Raw genomic sequence first — 20,283 nt, forward strand, 5'->3', positions numbered from 1 at the left:
TAGACACTGATAATCATAACTCTATAATCCTTCATTTTTTAAAAGGTCAATATTTATTTTACCGAAGTAATTATATTCCAAAATAGCTGACAGAAAAAAATATTAAATTCCAATTCACATAAAACAATAAAACGTGGAAAAATGCTTAGTTACTGATTTCATAAGAAAATGAATGTGTTGTATAGGCAATCAAAATTACAAAATTGTATAGCTGGTTATATATACTCAGTAACAGCTGTTGCTTGCGATCCAAGTAAATTGAATGTAAGTACTTATAAAACAGAAGAAGTATATAATCATAAAATTGTTGTAAATCTCTGAAAATGTTTAATAAAATAAAAATTTTATTATTATCCGAAAGTTTTTTAAATCTGACTCAACAGTCTCGTTGTTTGGCAAGGTGGTTTAATCGCAAACCGGTGAATGTAATTTCAAGTGAAGAATATGATGAAGAAACAGATACCCGAATAACTCAGAAAAGTAGTAAGAATACTGCATGGAATGAGAATTATTTTGCAAATAAATCAAATGAAAAAAAGGAACCCAAAGATGTTAAACCTCTCACCATTTCAAAACGAATGCCCGTGTCAAAAGTTATTGTAGATATGTTAGAAACAACAATAGATCAAAATGGCAATTTCATATATACCAAAATGAACAATAATGATGTGCGAATAACAAAAATACTTACGGAGATCAAGTCAAATAAAGAACGGGACAAAAAAGATCTCATTCTACTTGAGGGTAAAAGATTAATCAAGGATGCATTAGATGCCAAATGCAAGTTAGAGTATTTATTATTTAGCAGATTTGATGAAGTAGAATTCTTAAGACCTTCAATTCTAAAACTTGGTGCTAAATTGTACAAAATGCCTTACCGAGAAATTCAAATGTGGTCTGATTTAGTTACCAGTCCTGGTGTGATGGGCATTTTTAAAACTCCCAACTTAGAACTCTATAAACCTAAACAAGATGCTTTACCACTAACTCTCATTTGTGACAACATTCGAGAAGCTGACAATTTAGGTGCTATTTTGAGAACTAGTAGTGGAGTTGGATGTGAACAAGTACTTTTAACTAAAGGTTGTGTTAATGTTTGGGATTCAAAAGTGCTCAGGAGTGCTTGTGGTGCTCATTTCAAACTAAAAATTTTAAAGAAATGTGACTTAGAAACCATTCAAGATAACTTACCTACAGAATACAATATATTTATTGCTGACAATAAGATTGTTTCACTCAGTACTGTGGAAAAAAGTTCTGATAAACAAGTGTTATCTGAATTAGTGAGATCTATACCTCTTTTACCATATTATGGTGTAGCTTTTGATCCCAATAAACATAATGTGCTCATTGTAGGAGGGGAAACTGAAGGAATCAGTGAGCAGTCATATAAATTGGCTTCTGAACTAAAAGGTGTTAGGTTAAATATACCTTTAGGTAATAATGTTGACAGTTTAAATGTTGGTACTGCCCTGGGAATTATTGTATTCGAAATGAAAAGGCAATTTTTGATTGCAACATCTCAAGCAAGTGTTTAATCAAGCACAGTCAATTCTAATGTACTTTTGTGATCTATTTAAACCATGAGAATGTAAAATTTTGGAAATCACTAAGACTTTGTCCATTTTTACTTATATTTTCATATTTAAAATAAAGTATATCAATAAGTGAAGACTTATCCAATGTTTTCTGAATATAGTTTTTGTTTTAAAATAATTTTATCAATGGATTTATTATTGCATATGCTTTTTTCTCATAGAATATTGATTTGAAGACATCAATTTCGTAGATATTATTCTTAATCATCAAGCCCTTTGCAAATATTGCATATTTTCCATGTACTTACTGGACACTTTATTAAAAAAGAATAATTTTGGAAGTATGACCATCTCTGCAACTGTTCTATAAATCTAAAATATTCACAATTGTTTTTTTTATTAAAATTACACATGCAGGAATGGAATTAATTAAGGATTTTGTTGTTTAGGTATTGGCAAAGTTATTTTAAAACAGCAAATCATACTAAAACCTTTTATTAAAAATTAACTACATAGTGGTAATCGTAATTATAAATAAACATGATATGTCACCAGAAAATAAAAATAAATTTAACTTGTGTTAGTATGAAGTGGAATTTGTGTCATTTAATATACAATAAAATGAATTTTCTATATACTGAAAATGGTTTTAGTTGAGAAGTTGCAATTAATTTCAAAAATAAATATAGAGCTGCAAAATTTAAATAATACTGTAGAGCAAATATAGTAATATTAAAATGTTTTGTTCACATTGGTGGAGAAATATTAAAGAAAGAAGTGTGTGGTTAATTAAAGTTGAACAATTGAATTGATGATAAGGGGATTGCTATAGGATGAATTCATGATAATGGAAGGCTACAAATTGAATTGAATGCAGGAATTAGAAGGAATTAAAGAATTATAAATAAAATAATTGCCCAAAAGCTTCAGTTGAATCACAATATTAATGAAAATAATTATGAAACTACTGATTTTGAAAAAATTTGAATGATTTTTTTAATCAATTCTTGTTGAAAACTTCTTTACCTACTACATATTAATGGTTTCTGGCAAGATAATGTAGCAGTTCTTAAAATTAGAATAAATACTTTACAAACATAACTTTATCTACACAATTATTAAAACACTTCTTTTCTAAAATTAAAACCAAATTGATCACACTTTACACGTAAAATCCTTGCCAATTGGGGTGGTCCACAATAAAATAAGGTAACTTTTCCTTTTTTCTGATCCAAGATTTGCTTAAAAACTTTATCCCAATTAGGTCGACCAGCATTAGTTCGAGTCTTAAGTCCTGTTATTAAATCTCGTTTTTCCTGCAAAAATTTTTTGTAAATTTTTTTGATAGAATCATTTTATGAAATATCATTACAATTATTGATTGAGGTAAATTGTTTCAGTATTGATTGAATATTTTAAATATATGATGGCAACAGGAGGTAGAACAGTGAAACATGGTGCTTTTCCAAATTAATGGAAAAAATGGTGAAAATGATATATCCAACAATTTATATATTATTTTTCTGCTTTGCTTTGTAAATATAAGTTTGAACAAATTTATTAATAAATTATTATTATTCCTAAATTTAACTGTTCAGTCTCAAAACCCCATGAAATGTATTACTTTTGAAATGATATTGAACTATTGATTTGAAATAAAGTGTATTTGATAGTGACATGAAATAAAAGATATTCATTAAACAATACTAAGAGTGACTGGCAAATGGTGGAGTTCGTGGACACTATGGTTCAAGCACTTATAAATATCTTATACCTTTTCATGTAATAAGTCCAAAGCGAGCTGCAATCCAACTGCCTTCATATCAGTTTTTTGTAAAGCACTAGTTATGTACATATGCATTTCCAAAAATCGTTCCATAGCACCCCCAAGCTCTGCTTGCTCAATTTCTAGTTGGGATAGTAGATTTACAAACCATTCAAACGACCTCTGATCTCTGTTTATCCAGAAGAAATCAACCTAAACAAACACAATAATACAAAATATTGACAAACCTTTAAATCCGACAGCACTATTAAGAGTTTTCTGAACCAGATTAACTATATACCACTACTTCGAAAGTATATAGTAACCCATTAATATCTTATATTATACTTTGAAAATTATCATAAAAGAAGAATAAATAATTCACCTTTCTGAGGTTCATTACTGTAGCTGGTATGTCGCTAGCCCACGAGAACTTGCATTTAGGACAAGTATGTCTGGCTTTCCAATATCTATGCATTATAGATTGGAGTATAGAAGCAAAAGGAGTAACGCCGATACCAGTTGCTATTAGAACTGCATGTTGAGCTCGGAAAATATGACTGGATGGAGCTCCGTATGGTCCATCTAGATAAATCTAAAATAAAAATTCATGTAACCAAAATGTCATGGTAAAACTATTTGTGTAATCACAACATGCATTAATAACCGAGAATAACTTTGCTATAGTTAATAACATTAAGCAAAGCAGGATTAGAGACGGTAAGATTTCAAGTGACAAGTGAAACAACCTATTTGAAAAAATATTATTATTGTAAATCACGCCATCTCCAATTAAATCAGTTAACTATGTGTGACATAACTATGATCACACTACTCGTGTTTGTTGTTTTTTTTTTCATATACAGTCGCAACCACAGCGTTCTTACATATTTTTATACAAACATCACGGAAAAACACACTGCACAAATAAATCACCTGTGTTCCTTCTTTATCCAACACTTCAATACGGATATCTTCTGCTACTTCATTAGACAGATTAGGTCTTGCTTTCTTACAATTGACAGATGAAATAAAATTAAGAGTGAATAAAATAAAATTTAGAACATATATATATATATATATATATATATATATATATATATATATATATATATATATATATATATATATATATATATATATAAAATGATCGGTTTTTATTGGGAACGTGACAAGAAAACACCAAAGTGGTCCGAGCTTTCGAATACTTATGTATTCAACGTCTGGGACTGAAATTATGGTCAAATACAATATAAGTAATATGTATAAATGTATAACAATAATAAAATTTTACTAACAATAATTAATTAAGATTTCCGGTGATTTTTGATATTATTAAAGCTTGTAAAAATTTTTAAACTCATAGAATTCAATATTCAAATTGACTATAGGAGTTTTCATTAATTTTTGATTTGTTAGAATATGAATGACGTTGAATTTTTAACGAGAAAATCAATTTTAATGTTATTTGTGTAGGAAAGTTCAATGGTATTCTCACCTCTAGTGGTTTTCCAACAGGATAATTCATAGGTTTCACTGATCCTAGATTGGGCGAAAATTGAGAATCTGTGAAGGTTAGCTCAACTCGACCCTCTTCTACTTGCCTCTCTGGGGAGAACGTAAAACTTTTCTGACTAATTTGCCGAACTGTAAATATAAATATAAATTTATCATTCAAATTTATTTTAAAATGTGTTTTTGGTACTCACCCATTTGACTTAAGGATGATGTAGAATTTTTCTTTCCGCAATCCTCTAAACTTGGAGTCTTGAATGCTATTATTGTTGGTTTATTTCGCATGTATCGAAAACTTTGAGCCAAACTCTTATTTTGGGGGCTTAAATACGCCAGTCCTAATGATTTCAATCTAGCTCTCCGTATTTGGCATTCGTTGAAACTTTTTTCTGATTCAGATCTCATATATTCCCTCAACCTAAGATACACCAGGGAGAAATACATATGTGTATATAAAATATTGAATTATCACAATCACACAAGTTTCAAAACCTGAGGAAATAGATTGAATCAAATTATATAGGTATTTGCGAAATAGTAAGCGGTAGGTAACTTAAACAATAGAAACATTGTAAAAATTGAAAAAAAAAAAACGTTAAACATGGATCCTTTTTCCGAGAAACAAAATATAATAATTATTATTCAAGATTCACTCAATTATTTTGAAACAGGACAAATAGGTCATGAAGTTTATTCCATTTTTTGTTTTAAGTAACCTTGAATAATGGTATTTAATCGATTTGCTATATGCCGTAGTTTCACTAAACGCAATTATTTATTTTTCATGCTATAATATTATATTGAATAAGCTGCAATTTCTGTTACTTTCGATCAATTCCGTGTCTTCATTATTTGATTCAATTGTTAAAAACATTTCAATTATTAAATAAAGGAAAATCCTTACACCATCATCCTTTCTCGTTTTTTCGCTTTTGTTTGCATATCAGGCATTGATAAAGATTTTTCTAAAGGAGCTTTGTTGGTGAACAATAGTCTATGTAATCTTTTTTCGGAGGATAACTTCCTCGATCTAGCAAGCGGCAGATCTAAAAATTATATTATTGAAATGTTAAAAACTGAAAATTAGAATGGCTCGTTATCATTTACCCAGTGAATTTATTACAAGATCAACATAGATTAAGGATTATATGTTTATTACCTAACAAAAATTGGAAATTATGTTTTACTTGATTCATTTAGTATATATCTCAATTTAAATACACTCCCAAACAAAATTAAACGATTAAGTCTTTATTCAAATAAAGTCAAGGCTGTAAGCTGGCTATATCATGCTTGGCTTCCTATTTCTTGAAGGATATTTTGGGTGGATTCTTGTTAAATGAGATTGACTATTGCCAAGCATGAAAAGGAAAGAAATATCTCTTACAACTGTAAGGTACGACTTTTACCTCTAATTACCGTTAATTTTGCTGTGGATTTTATAAATCAAACAATAAGAAAATCGACATAAACTATTTACAAATAGAAGGCATCAAAATTTATATACGCGCATAAGAAACCTATCAAATAAAGGTAAGAAACCAATTTAAAATAATTTGATTCTAGAATTAATAGAAAGTCGAAATTGATTTAAGCTGCTACTTTACTGTTCACATGAATAAATATATAAATAAGTAAAGTTTAGAAAGGCATGTCAGATTTTTTCTCATAAGAGATACTCTTACCTGAAGTACTGCAAGTAGCTCTATTACTCAACTCAATTTCTGTTTTGGAATCCTTGCAAGCTTCGTCACTCTGAAAAGTTCCATTAGTAAAACCAACTAATTGTATTCCCGTTTTTTGATTCTCATTGGACAACGTTCTAGTAAGTGTATTGTGTAATTTCTTTAAAGGATTTTGCTTGCAACTCTGAATACTACCATTAGACAATCTTTTCACTGTATTAGATGAATTTGCAGCCGGAATTTCACCATTATGAAGTTTTTCTTGTTCTCTTTCAAAATATTCATATAAACGATTTGTCCATTGACCTACACCTCTAATATGGAGCCACATGTAATCTAAACACAAATAATTGACGTAATGTAATATCTGTCAATGTACACTGTATCTTATTGTTTTAGAATAACATAATTGTTGATTAAATAAATTATCCATGCATGATAGAAAAGTCCCTTAAAATTGTACTAAACGAACTCTTTATACTATCACTACACCAGCACTCACAATTACACTGTCTGCCAGGCATTTCGATAACCAAATTATCGTCTTCAGAGACCCAGTGGCGCGCGACAGAAAGTATAAATGTGAGTGTTGGTGGTGTAGACATTTCAGCTTAATGTTATATAAGAAAAAGTGAAGTAACTCAAATAAGAAGTCTTCAAAATAATTAAGAATAATTGTTAATTGAAAGAGATGAAGAATTAATACACTAGAGTCTATAATAAAATACTTCATAGTATTAATTTTATTTCTCCCCTTCATTAAAATATTAATTTATCTATGAGACTCTAGAGATAAGATTTCGGCTGAATACTCTTTTATATTTTACCTTCTTGTTCTGGCGCACTACTAATTGTAAAAGGATGCCATTCATATTTGGCAATAGCAGGAATTTTCACAAAAACATAATCGCCTGGATGGAAATCGAAACTAACTGGTCTTTTGATTACTAAATGGGTGACTTTTGACGGTAAAAGTAAACCCGAACTAATGTATGTTTTGCCTCTCTCGGTGACTATAAAAGTAGATCTATAAGCTCTCTCTAATCCATAAGCTATCCCTGGTATGATGAACCATTTCCAGAAGTTAGGACCGTGCAAAATTAGTAGTATCCAAAATGGTACGTACATGAGATGCGTGTAATAAAATACCTTGAAAAAGTATTCATGAGATTTATTACTTATAAAACTACAATTTGTATATTTTCTAATCGTGACTCGTTTAATAGATAAATGTCAGATGCGATTCTGGGGGAAATTGAATAGAATCGTGGCCAGCAAGTGCTTACGTGTGACCTATTAGTCCATTTAGGTATAGTAAAATCAAAGGAGGCGAAATTACAGCTAATAGTAACCCTTAAATATTGTCGACAAGGTACAAAATATGAGAAGAGTAATAAAGAGAAAATAAATAACTTACGAAATTGTTGTTGATGATGATGAAGTTGATGATTAATTATTCCAATAAATAATGTAAATTAATTTGTGAATGATCCGTGAAAGAATGAATATCTCTCTAGTAGAGGGTGAACATTACATTCAAAACGATACAACAATATAACGTAATCTATTAATTCAACATTTAGAGAGATGAAAAAAAAACGCGTTACATATATGGAATATTCAAGTTAAATACTCAAACTTCATTTATGAATCAAATTCCACATTATATTTACCTCGAAACATCCTCCTCTCCTTACAAACGCCTGTGAACTAATAACTATGGCGATAAGTATTACCATAAGCGCCATTCCCGTGGGGTTAGCGACGCCGTTAATTAATCCGAAAAGACCCGGCTTACTGGTTAATAACCATTCAGAAGTAGTGAAATTCTTAGCATTTATTACAGCATCATTCACTACAACCAAACCTGAAATTTTTTAAATATGCTTTCATATACAATGACCGAAAGCTTAAATCAGAAGTAAGAGTTTATAATATATAGGCACCAGGACCTGCTTCCATATCAACAATACTTCAAACACTATTTGATTCCACATAAATATTTTCATTGTAATTAAAGATTATAATAAATATTATAAATAAATAAACGTTATAAAAAGAGCGATATTATTTAACTCGCGTAACGTAAATAACTATTATGGATTCGAGAATTTCTCAAGAAGAAAATTGGTACTTGAACTAATAAATTTATTTTAAATGTATATAGTAGACTAGATTTCTGTTGTTTAAACTGAATATGTGAAGAATCAAATGTTATATTGCCTTTATTCATGGATCCAAGTTTAATATATAATCAGGTGTATAAATTAAGAATACTCACTGAAGTTGCAAACATGCATAATAGTATGTATAACGCTATATCCAAAAATAAACATTCCAGTTAACTTATGAAAATAAATATGTTGATCTAAAGGCAATACTGAACTATATCCTCTTGTTCGCAAAAATGTTATAGTTTGTCTCAACATCAATACTAAGATAAATGTACAGTTGAAGTTCAGACACTGACCTGGAAAAATATTAATCGCATGAGAAATAGATAGTCTGGAAGTAATGTCACATGTCCCAACAAATGTGTACGTTCACGTCAAATAATATTTCAACCACAACATATTTGGTTTGTAATTTAAGGTTCGACTTAGGATATGACACAATATTCGAATATCAAAATAATTATTTGAAATTATACAAAAATATGTAATGGGAATATACTTACCACATGCTCTGGCAAATATCGTATACCAATTTGATCTTGAATATTCAATTGATCGGGATATAAATAAAGCAGCATTAACTAGAAGGAATCCTAATAAGAAAGTTAAATATACGTAGTTGTTTTTGACATAAGGAATCGTGAAATAATATGGTCTCCAAGTCATAATCTTTTTCAATAACGAAGACTTTTTATTTTTGGTTTGCGGTGGTACTAACCAACGATCAATGCTGAAATAAAAATTGAAATATAGGGAATCGATAATTACAAGTGGTTGCCAGTTTATGGTAATACATATTTTTTTCAATAGCTCTAGCTGTGTAGGAAATAGAATATTTGTACTATGTGTACTGAAATTTTTGGATATAATGAATAAGTAATCAAATGTATTTTATAGTATATTCTACTAGGATTTCGGTATTAAAGGATCAAATATAGTGTACTTAGCTTCCGAGAGCATAAAAGTATCGTCTCCAATATTGAAAATCTTGAATATATTCGTAATATCATTATCTTAGATTAATGCTTGTAGAATAAGCTTTTTGTGAAGTGTAAACCTTTATTGTATAATCTCACGATACCAACTGCTATTCACTAGGGTGTCCAGGTGCATTGTCCAGCACCCACACCTTCTTTGCTACCCAAGCTTCATTTTTATTTTTTTAGATCATACGTATATACATATATCTTCCACTTCTCTTGGATTTTTTGATTTCCTATCAAGAAAAAATTCCAATTTATAGATATTAGCTCTAAAGTCAAATATGGTACATATGTAGTGCTTCTTCCCCTTCTAGAGATTCACGTTTAATGCTAGTAATTTTTCCTCTGTCAGCTTAGTTCTCTTTAATTGAAAGTCTGTGTTCATTAGATAGTTTTGAAGTTACTTATTCTATACCAATAGCCATTACTAGCATCCATTGTATTCACCCGTAATAATTTTTCCCACACAACATCCTAATGTATACAATGAAAAATTTATTGGAAATAATAATACCTGATTGACAAATTTTCTAAAAGTCCACCGTGCTTTTCTAATTGATTTTTTAGAGCTTCGTACGTTATAGCTCCTCTGTTGTTCGAATCAGCGTCTTCAAACATAGCCATAGTCAAATCGCTGATTTGTTCTTCGCTGAATTGCATCCCGTTCTCCTCCATACAAGCTCTCATAACGTGCTGAAGCTCTCTATGTTGTATCAACCCATCACCTAGATTATTTTCGTAAATTCTAGTTAGTTATACACTGAATAATGATCATTATGATTTTAAATGCTAGCAATAAACATGGCCAAAATAAATAGTATTCATAGTTTCGTATAAACAAAGTTGTGTAAAAATCAGAGTCTTTCCTAATAATAATTCAAATTAATGACGATTAAGTGGTCTCAATTGCATCACTTCAAACTAACATCGAATTCTACCTATGAGATGTCTAAATTCGTGACATAATTAGCGAAAAAGCAATGTATAAAACAAGGTCGTAACATTGTTAGTGAAGGTGCGGATTTTGACATAATTGGTCGGCAAATTGATGGTATTTTAAATAGCTAACTACCAATTCATTACAAATAAATTAAATGGATATTTTCTTTGAAAAATCATGAGAATGATATGCAAATTTTAAATAAACGGATGCATTTTATAAGATACTCAATAGAGTAAAATCATCAAAAATTTTATTTCACTCACCGTCCAGATCGTACACTTTAAACAGAAATCTTATTTTATCATCTGGTGTTTGTCCAGCAAATTGATGCATAGCATCCAAAAATTCTTGCAATGATATTGATCCCGAATTATCTTTATCAAAGATTTGAAATACTCTATCTGTGAAAAAAGGCTAAAAAATAATAAACACACAATTAAATAGTTAAAGAATATGACGAGATATTGAATAATTAACAGTAAAATCACTTGCAGACTAAATGATTTAGGTGTAATGAAGCCTATATTAAACAAAATTGGACATATTGAATAGATTTTCATGTATTTCGTTAAATTACCATATTACCGATAACCATGTGTTATATATTTCCATTTAAAAACAAGCAGCTGAAATGACAGAATATTATTCAATTCTCAAACTGATTTTCATTATTTGATTTCGTTACCTACATGGGCTCCACATGCTGAGAATGATTTTTCCAAACCTACATAAGTATATATGTATATGTACATACATATATAGGTATATATTTTATAATGAAATAATTTACATTTAACGCTTACGTTTTTTGAAACGACAATGTTTTTAAAATCTTCCTTCTTAATTTCTTTTCCTTGTCCGACGGTCTGTCTAAATAATTGTTCCAATCGGTCTATACTACTTTTATCAAAGCCTGTGCGAGGCCTGTAAAATTAAAAGATATATTTGAACAGATATAAATAATAATAAATATTATTGCATTTCTATCGTGTGAAATATATAAAAAGGGTAAAAAAATATTATTAAGAAGCGCGAAATAGAGAAGATGCAATTTATTCCTTGTTTAATATATGCTTCATAAAATATTGAATCACATTTTATTTTATCTATTTTAGTTTGGGAGTTAAGAGGCTGGTAGTTCTTATAAATGTGAGTAACTATGTTTCTACTCATTCATAGATAGTACAACGCGGAACTTAGGAGGAAATCCTCCCATATTTGACATCGTATTGTAAACTCGATGCTCTATAACGCCCGAAATTAGTTCAAAGAGATTCTAATAACTGTAAATTAGACCAAATTTAACGAACTACTAAATTGTTTCTTCTTATATAATTAATATAGGGCACAACTAAAAGTAACCTTTCGCTAAAACAATAATTCAAATTCTCCAGCATTTAGATATGAGATGAGGGTGTGTTAGAGCTACTTTAAGAATACCATATATACTGTCTTAAATCAAGATTCTATTTCCAATTGCAAACCACTTAGTAAATTAACAAAAAACGAATGGAATACATTTTTTTACGGTATTAAATGCGTATTAAGGGTAAAATTCACCTGGAATTAGTTACGGTGCTTAAAAACTCCATTATGGCTTCGGAAGGTATCACCCCAGAGTTTTCTTCATCAATTAACCGAAATAATTTATCCACAATCTGTAAATCAATTGAATGTATAAAATTTAATCATCTGCTATTATATACTCTATAAATAGTTCCTCAGCATATTTCTGAGTTTCTACGTTTGTATAGAGAAGCAGGAATTTAAATACGTTTACTTACCCCTTTTGTTAAAAAAATTAAATAAAAGTGCTCTAAGTAGATAGGTTTCTCTCCACATAGACAATACGCTACGCTTTCTAGTTGTTCCGCAAAGTCGATTTGGGTTTCATTTCTAAAAGTGAAAGACTGGATTAAGAATGTTCTAACAAAGAATATATTTTCAGAAAAATTGCGTCTACAACTTCAGTTTAAGATTTTCTGAAATATCTCATCCACGATAACTAGCATTCATTAGCATAGTACATACTGGTATTCGAATTTCTCGATTCACTAGTCGATAATAAACAATTTTTGAGGAAGGGGATGAAGATAATACTAATCAAACCAAATTTATGTTTTTTCCAATAAAAAACATTGAGTTATCGTGTAATCGTTATACAAATTTTTTGATAAATAACAAAATGTTTCACTGAAACTACTGAAACCAAGTGTAAGATCGTTTCCATTTCTCACAGTAACCTCCAATAGGCTTCCACAACAATATTCATTTTGTATATATGTATCGATCTAGTTCTTTTAGAAGAAATTTCCTTTGTCTTGCACTTTTTTTATTTTTCGTTTTGTTTTCCTAGGGAAAGATTTCATTATTTCCTATTCCATCTTTTGTCATCTAATGATTTTTAGTCTTTACTATTTTTAATGGTATTCAGTTCTTTTCTTATATCAAACTAGAATTATGTTTTTTTACACGGTTACATGATGTTACTAAAAGTTTGGCAGATTCAATGCTCCAAATTGGGGCATAGTATGTTAAAGACAATTTATAAGGAGAATCCAATTATTATTAACAGCAATTAGACAATGTGTGAATCAATACTTCAATGACAATTTGGTGGTTTTATTCTTCCGGTTTTTTCTTCACCAAAATTCCTATAAATGGAAGTAAATAAGGCGATTGAAATATTAGATTTTTTCATTACATCTACAGATGGAATTTCTTTTATAAACCTACTTTACAAATAGAGACAAAATTTGTTTAGAACTAGGTGTATATAATATCGGATTTCAATGTTTTTGTATTAAATAATTATAAAAAAGAAGGCCTTAATATTCGAACTATAGCCTATCGTATTCTATGGTTTCAATCGAATGTTGAGCAAGTTCTTTGAGACCTTGTTGAAACCATCCATTGGGCTTAGATGTAACAAATTCTTGCATTAGATTATCAACATATCCTATGGATTTAAAAAAACCGACAGTGCAAGATCTGGACTAAATACTGGATGTGGTAAGAATTCAATACCACCAAGTTCTGCGATCATATTCAGTCAACCTTTCGCAGTATGTGGTTTAACGTTGTCATGTTGTAAGAGAAACCGCTTTCTTTTAACTAAATCTGAATATTTATATATACATTCGCCTGGGCTCTCCACTATATACCTCGGCATTGATATGTCGACCACTGGAATGATTTCGTATACTAAACCTTCATAATTCCACTAGTTACACAAGACTTTCCATCCGATTCGACCCCTTTTTTTGATGGGTTCTGGTAATTATTCTCTCTCTCTCTCTCTCTCTCTCTCCCTAACCACTGATTTTTCATCGCGAGTAACAATGCCTCTAATAAAACAATCATTTTCGATAGGGAAAGGAGCTGTTTACAACATCTCTTCTCGGTTAATTCGTGTGGCACTATCTGACGACTTCTATAGATCTTACCTAACGATTGTAAATCATTAACTGTATTCGCCTCCAGTTTCAAATATTCTCCTTGTTGCCACGACTGCTTTAAACTTTTGTGCCCAATAATATCTTCACAATACTCGAATTTCATATTTATCGCAGAGAGAGAATGATTAAAAGAAAGAAAGGGAATTGTACTCTTAGAGACTAGTCTTGACAAATTAAGTCATGTATAAATTAAAGTATGAAAACTGACATTACTTATGAGACACCCCTGTACTTCTAGCCTCTACTAAATATTGATATTGCATACCATCATATTTTCTGTAATAATCTGAGAAAGTTCTTTTTTATTTGATCTGAAGTCTTGTTTTTCCTTGAAATAAATAAAATGTTACTTCCCACAAGAAGTAACCTTCAGCTTACCGTATAATAAATTATCTTGTATTTACTCTCAACATTTTAAATGGATAATTAATTTTAGGACGCTTTTTTTACTTTCCAGTTATTAGCGTTTATATCACATCATTATCTTTATGTAAATGAATAATGAATCAATATCACAAGTTTGTGGCAAACTTACATTAATCTCTGCTTTAAGAATTCTATCCACTCTTCTTGCGCCAAACACTGATCTCTGTCCTGATCGAATAATTTAAATAACTGTTCCAAAAGCTCCTGCAAAGATATACAGCGTCATTAATATTTGCAGATATTTCTGAATTATCTTTTGAGTAATGATCAATTTAGTATTGTTCTTTGTGACTATGAAATTGTTATAATTAATAATGGTTGGAGATCTAGGAAAGTTTTTGATTCTCATTTATTGTAAAGCAAGAGAAACAATGTACAAGACGTGCCTAAATTATGGAACAAATTCATTATGCGAACGATGCAGAAGAAATACGCAATAACTAACAACAATTAATTGTCAAAATCAAGTTCCTATTAATAGATAAAAATCACCTTATCAATGAAAATATCAGTTATTATAAGGGGTTTTCCAATAAGAGGTGTTATTTTGATATTCAAAGAAAAATGCCATTTTTTGAGATAAATGATCGGATGTTTATTTCATTATAAAGAGGAAGGAATGCTGTTAATAATGGAACAAAATGGCCGTCACGACTGCGTTTACAGGACCATATCCTTTTCATGAAATTTTCCGTAACCAAATTGCAAAGCGGCTGCCCTATGTCCTCGAAAGCCTCACGAATTCCATCTTTGAGGTCTTGAATCGATGCTGGACTGTTGGAGTAGACCTTATCTTTCACGTGGCCCCCAAGGAAAAAGTCGCAAGGTGTTAAATCACAAGATCTCGGTGGCCAATTGTGATCCCCTCTTCAGATAACACGATCCGGAAATTTTTCCCGTAAAAGATCGATGGTTTCGTGGCTTGTGTGGCACGTAGCGCCGTCTTGTTGAAAGTAAACGTTGTCCAAATCAATACCATCCAATTCCGGCCATAAAAAATCATTAATCATCTCTCGATAGCGCAATCCATTCCACTGTTGCTCCAGCCTCATTTCCGAAAAAGTAAGGTCCAATGACACCGCCAGACCATAAACCGCACAAAACAGTCACGCGTTGAGGATGGAGAGGATTTTCAACAATAACTCTTGGGTTTTCCGAGCCCCAGATTCGACAATTTTGTTTATTGACGTAACCACCAAGTTGGAAATGGGCCTCATCAGTTAAGATGATTTTTCGATGAAATTCCGGATCATTTTCATGCATTTCAAGGACCCAATCAGCAAAGACACGACATTGTTGACGATCGGCCGATTGAGTTCTTGTGTTAACTGAACTTTATAGGTCTTAAGACCCAAGTCTTCATGCAAAATACGGTGTAATGACGTTTGTGGTATGGCTAATTCCAAAGAACGACGAGGAATGGACAAACCTGGGTTTTCTTCAACACTTTGGGCTACAGCAGCAATATTCTCAGTTGTTCTTGGGCGACGTGCACGGGTTTTATTCTTCACATCACTAATTGTCTCAACAGCTCAAATTTTTCCACCAATTTCTGTATTGCGGTCCGAGAAGGTGCTTCACGTCGACCCAAAAATGTTTTAGTTTTACGAACCGTCTCTGCCAAACTTTCACCGTTTTTATAGTGAATTTTAATAATTTCAATGCGTTGTTGAAGCGTGTGTCGTTCCATTTTCATTAATGGCGTAGTTTCTACTTGTCAAATGTCAAAAAATGACAGCTTCAAAAGTGACATTTACCGAAATAGTGGGCTGTTCAAAATAACACCTCTTATTGGAAAACTTTATATATAAAATTTCAAATTAAAAGTTTTAGTACTTAAGTACTTAACTTATATCTACTTCAAATGAAACCTAACCCATATGAATTCCAATGGTCGGTATAAAAATCAAAGATGATGATCCCTATCACCGTATATGCCGTACCGATTTTCGACAAGATTTATGTCATCACAATCCACGTTTTATTGAACAAATTATGTTTTGCTAAATGGTTCAGTCAATCATCAAAATTTCAGATGCTGGAAAAAGATAATCCCCACTGGATAACTGAAAGTCACACTCCTCATGCCACAGTCCTCATTTTAAGATAGTGCACCTCCACATTACACACGTGACTTTTGCGAGTACTTAAACCAATGGTTTTCCTAGGAGGTGGATTGGTAGACGAGGACTAAGAGATTGGCTTTCAAGATCTCCAGAGGTTAGTAGAAACAATTCACAAGTTATTTGTGACGTACAGAAGAATCTGTTCGTCGATTTTCTTTTTGTCAAGAGACCGGTGGATGGCATTCTGAGCAACTCATTCAGCTGTTAGTATTACAGTTCGTTTATATTATTCTCGGAAAACATTGAATTCTACTTTCCATTTTTCCTGATACTATTAATTATATTATTAAAAGAAATTTTAAATGAGGTATTAGCAGACTCGCACTTCAATTTCAAAAAATTAACAATAGCCTCACAATTTCAAAATTGTCCGCACATATTTGAAAACTTATAATTTCTTAGGATTGTTTATAAAAAATAAATTGTTTGCAAATGATAAGTTCGCATATAGGAATATGATTATTAGAAACGTTGAGGGAAAACAGTAGGGAGTAAAGAGTTTACACCAAATTAGTGGAAAATTATTTTTAAATTTCAAAATTTATTTTAACGATAAAGAAAGGTAACAAGGACGTTCTATTTGATTACGTCAAGTGTTGTAATATGTCTAGATCATAAAGTATATTAAATCTAACACGAAAGAATTATTACCGCAAATTGTATCTTAATAGTACACCCATGATTTATTGAGAGCTTGAATGAAAACTGATAGAATCATAAAGTATGAAACAGGTTAAAGATGTGTTACGCCTACGATTCAGGCCTTGTAACTTTCAATAAATATCGATTTATATGGCATCAAGACGTACATTAACTCCAATGAAAAGTTTAATATATGGGGTACTTACACGAACAACCTTCCTGTGATATACTATTTGGATTTGATACGAGTTTTTTAAGACTTTTTGTTTGATCAATGCCAAATCAGGTATCTCGAAACTACTCTTAATTAGCATAAATAGCTATATCACAAGTTGAATGGAACAATGAATCAATTCTATATATAATTCAATTGAATGTCACTAAATACGAAGGCAACATGGAAAATTTCCTCTTTTCGTGTGACTAATAAACTGAATAATGCTTTTACCTTCAATTGAGTGGAGAACTGCTTTAAAGTTTTACTACAATATTTGACTATTTGACAAGATATCAATCAAAAAGATCCAACCTCGTTACTCAGATTGAAGTATCTATAAGATTTTTGAATGGTTCTATCACTCTTCAACATCCTGCCAATAGAATTGCTTGTGTCAAAGATTTTGACTATCATCAAAGTTCTAAAAATATGTATTTAAATGTAGATAAAGTTGGTAATTCGTAAGAAGAAACGGAATAATCCTCACATGAGTCACAGATGGGATTACAAAAGTTATTCAATCTTATATTGCGTAATTTTTGGAATTTTTTCGGTTAACTAAACCTGTATATTTTGCGATAAAATCTCATACATTCGCATCAGCTGTCCACTATATACTTCAGCATTCAAATCTCGACCATCTCTGGAAGTTGTCGGTTGTCTTACCACTGTTTAGGTTTTGCTTGTGTCTCGGTTAATTCGTGTAGCACTATTCAACAACTTTTATAGATTTTTTGTAATGATGTTAATTAGCGATGTATGGTATCTTTATAAAGTTCAAGGGAATTCTATAATCGGAAAGTGTTGGTTTTATGTTGGTTTTCTACTACTTCCCTTGTAACCCAAAATCCCATGCACGAGAACGATCTTCAAACGTCGAATCCTCACTATTAAAACGATTGAAGCAATGCTGTGCCGTTCGCCCATTAATTGTGTTTTCCCGTCCAATTTCTCATATTTTTCTTGATGCTCTGAACTCTTGCTTCCAAAAATATCTAACAATTCAAGATATTTCATATTTATCGCAATCTATACAATTTATTATAAAATCCTACTGCGTAGGAATCAAAATGCTCCCACAATAATATTTTTCATATTGGTATGATTCAAAATTCCTGGTATGAATTGATTTGTTCTAAATTGAGGAGCAGAGAATAAAATATGTCTGAAAGAAGTTCCATCCAAAATATAATCAACTAATTTTGATGAATCAACTTACATCAATTATATAAGCAATATAATTTATTTTCAAGAGTGTCTGTAGCTGAAATTAACTGTCTCATTCATTGTAATCGTCGATCTGATTATAATTTCCAACAGGTGAATAGCCTCAAACCGATTGAACTCCTGCAAATTATGCCGACACTAGTCTTCATCTGCAAATGATTCCGATAACAATCGCAGAAATTGTTCGCGAAACAAAAATAGTAGGTGGTCTTATAAGAAAATTGAAGATCGGTATCGTTATCGATTTTTCACAACGGATTAATAATCTATACAAAGATTTGAAAAGATTTTCCCGATACTGATTTTACTCCGCCTACAAAAATATCTAGCATATAGCAAAACATTTTTTACAGGTTGAGATTAGTTCGGACACAGCTATAAAATCAGACATTACTCCCTCGCAAGTGTCTTTTTCTTCAAGGCAGCTTGACATGGTGCAAGCCAACGTGTAAGGAATTGCATGCAATTTTTTCCAAAGTTAAAATATTTCATAGATTAATATTGCACGTCTTTTGACATTCCATTGAAATTCCATGAGTAAATTAAATAAATTCCTAATGTCAAATTTTATTTAATATTTTGTGACCGGCTTAAAAAATAAAATAACAAAGCGAAGTAAAATCAGCAGCACTTCATTTGCGCATGCTTTTGATCAAGAAAAGCTGCGTCTTGCATTGCATTGCACTTTGTATTGCATCATGTCAAGCGGGCTTTATAAATAAGAAAACTTAGGTCCGAATAGCTTTCGCACAAAATATTTAACTATACATTTTTGTGATAAGTATCTTTTATAGAAATTTTTCTTACTGCCATAATTAACGGTTTAGTAATTAACACAGTTAATAACTTAAGCTGAATGGAAGGGCCCGTGCTTCTCAACAAGGCGTAATATTCTGCTAACATCTCTTTTGGACGACTCGAACATTTATTTCGTGTATTTTTCTAAAAATTCTACGCCGTAATTGATCCTTATTTTGGACTTGCCACCCTCCATCATACACTTTCGAGATAAAAACTTTAATTGGACGGGCCCAAGGTAAATTAGGGAGGATCTTGTTTTGGTATAAAAAGTATGTTATTTATTTTGATGTAGACAATTTGAACATGTCCTTGGATAATGGCAGGATGCTAAGTCCGTTCAAAATATATCGTTTCCAATGTGATGTTGACGTGCAAAATCAGCTACTTTACTCAGGCAGTTATTAACATACCTTTCAGAATCTACAGCTTCCCCCCTAACTCGACCCTCATTAGGCCTGCTTATTCCTCTTGTCGAATCGCACACCAGATCAGAACTTTCTCAGCTTTTGCTTTATATTTTACATTGTTGTATATTTAGGATTCTTTCGTCTTTTTCCGTGTTTTAACCATTTCTTGATAATTCCCGAGATAAGGTACTCCTTGAAGTATTTTATTCAAACGCTCATTTTCTAACGGCAACCTCGACTCTGGCTTTTACTCTTCTTACCAGTCTTTCTGCTCTTTTCGACTTATTTTTCCATTTTCTGGGAAGTTCAAACATAGTATTCCTTCTTCACATTCGGGTATAGTATGCATTGAAAAATGCTAATTAAGTTAGGCTTA

The 20,283-nt window shown here is 31.1% G+C and overlaps 2 protein-coding genes across 4 annotated transcripts in view; one reads left to right on the plus strand and one right to left on the minus strand.

Moving 5' to 3' along the window:
• The first annotated feature begins 243 nt into the window (after positions 1-243).
• LOC130898747 (rRNA methyltransferase 3, mitochondrial) lies at positions 244-2,173 on the plus strand. Its single transcript, XM_057808237.1, has one exon. It carries the CDS (start codon positions 324-326, stop codon positions 1,536-1,538), a length of 1,215 nt encoding a protein of 404 aa, XP_057664220.1. The 5' UTR covers positions 244-323; the 3' UTR covers positions 1,539-2,173.
• Positions 2,174-2,329: 156 nt separating this feature from the next.
• The window catches only part of LOC130898726 (NADPH oxidase 5), a 97,234-nt gene continuing 79,280 nt past the window's right edge, over positions 2,330-20,283 (minus strand). For 2 of the 3 annotated variants that reach the window (XM_057808210.1, XM_057808227.1), the window contains exons 2-19: positions 14,597-14,691; positions 12,388-12,499; positions 12,164-12,261; positions 11,407-11,527; positions 10,867-11,017; positions 10,175-10,385; positions 9,181-9,407; positions 8,785-8,973; positions 8,177-8,370; positions 7,331-7,652; positions 6,504-6,839; positions 5,723-5,864; positions 5,013-5,236; positions 4,802-4,950; positions 4,240-4,314; positions 3,689-3,898; positions 3,313-3,516; positions 2,330-2,854 (exon numbers count right to left, since the gene is read on the minus strand). In XM_057808210.1, coding sequence (XP_057664193.1) covers positions 2,657-2,854; positions 3,313-3,516; positions 3,689-3,898; positions 4,240-4,314; positions 4,802-4,950; positions 5,013-5,236; positions 5,723-5,864; positions 6,504-6,839; positions 7,331-7,652; positions 8,177-8,370; positions 8,785-8,973; positions 9,181-9,407; positions 10,175-10,385; positions 10,867-11,017; positions 11,407-11,527; positions 12,164-12,261; positions 12,388-12,499; positions 14,597-14,691 — 3,258 coding nt within the window. In that variant the 3' untranslated portion in view covers positions 2,330-2,656. The remainder of the gene's footprint in view (positions 2,855-3,312; positions 3,517-3,688; positions 3,899-4,239; positions 4,315-4,801; positions 4,951-5,012; positions 5,237-5,722; positions 5,865-6,503; positions 6,840-7,330; positions 7,653-8,176; positions 8,371-8,784; positions 8,974-9,180; positions 9,408-10,174; positions 10,386-10,866; positions 11,018-11,406; positions 11,528-12,163; positions 12,262-12,387; positions 12,500-14,596; positions 14,692-20,283) is intronic. The other variant, XM_057808218.1, reaches the window with a different exon arrangement.

Source organism: Diorhabda carinulata, chromosome 1 (genome assembly GCF_026250575.1).
Source record: "Diorhabda carinulata isolate Delta chromosome 1, icDioCari1.1, whole genome shotgun sequence".
In the NCBI taxonomy this organism is placed as follows: Eukaryota; Metazoa; Arthropoda; class Insecta; order Coleoptera; family Chrysomelidae; genus Diorhabda; species Diorhabda carinulata.

Bases quoted from the DNA above. Each gene is read 5' to 3' on its own strand.
- LOC130898747 (XM_057808237.1), top strand. From the start codon at position 324: ATGTTTAATAAAATAAAAATTTTATTATTATCCGAAAGTTTTTTAAAT.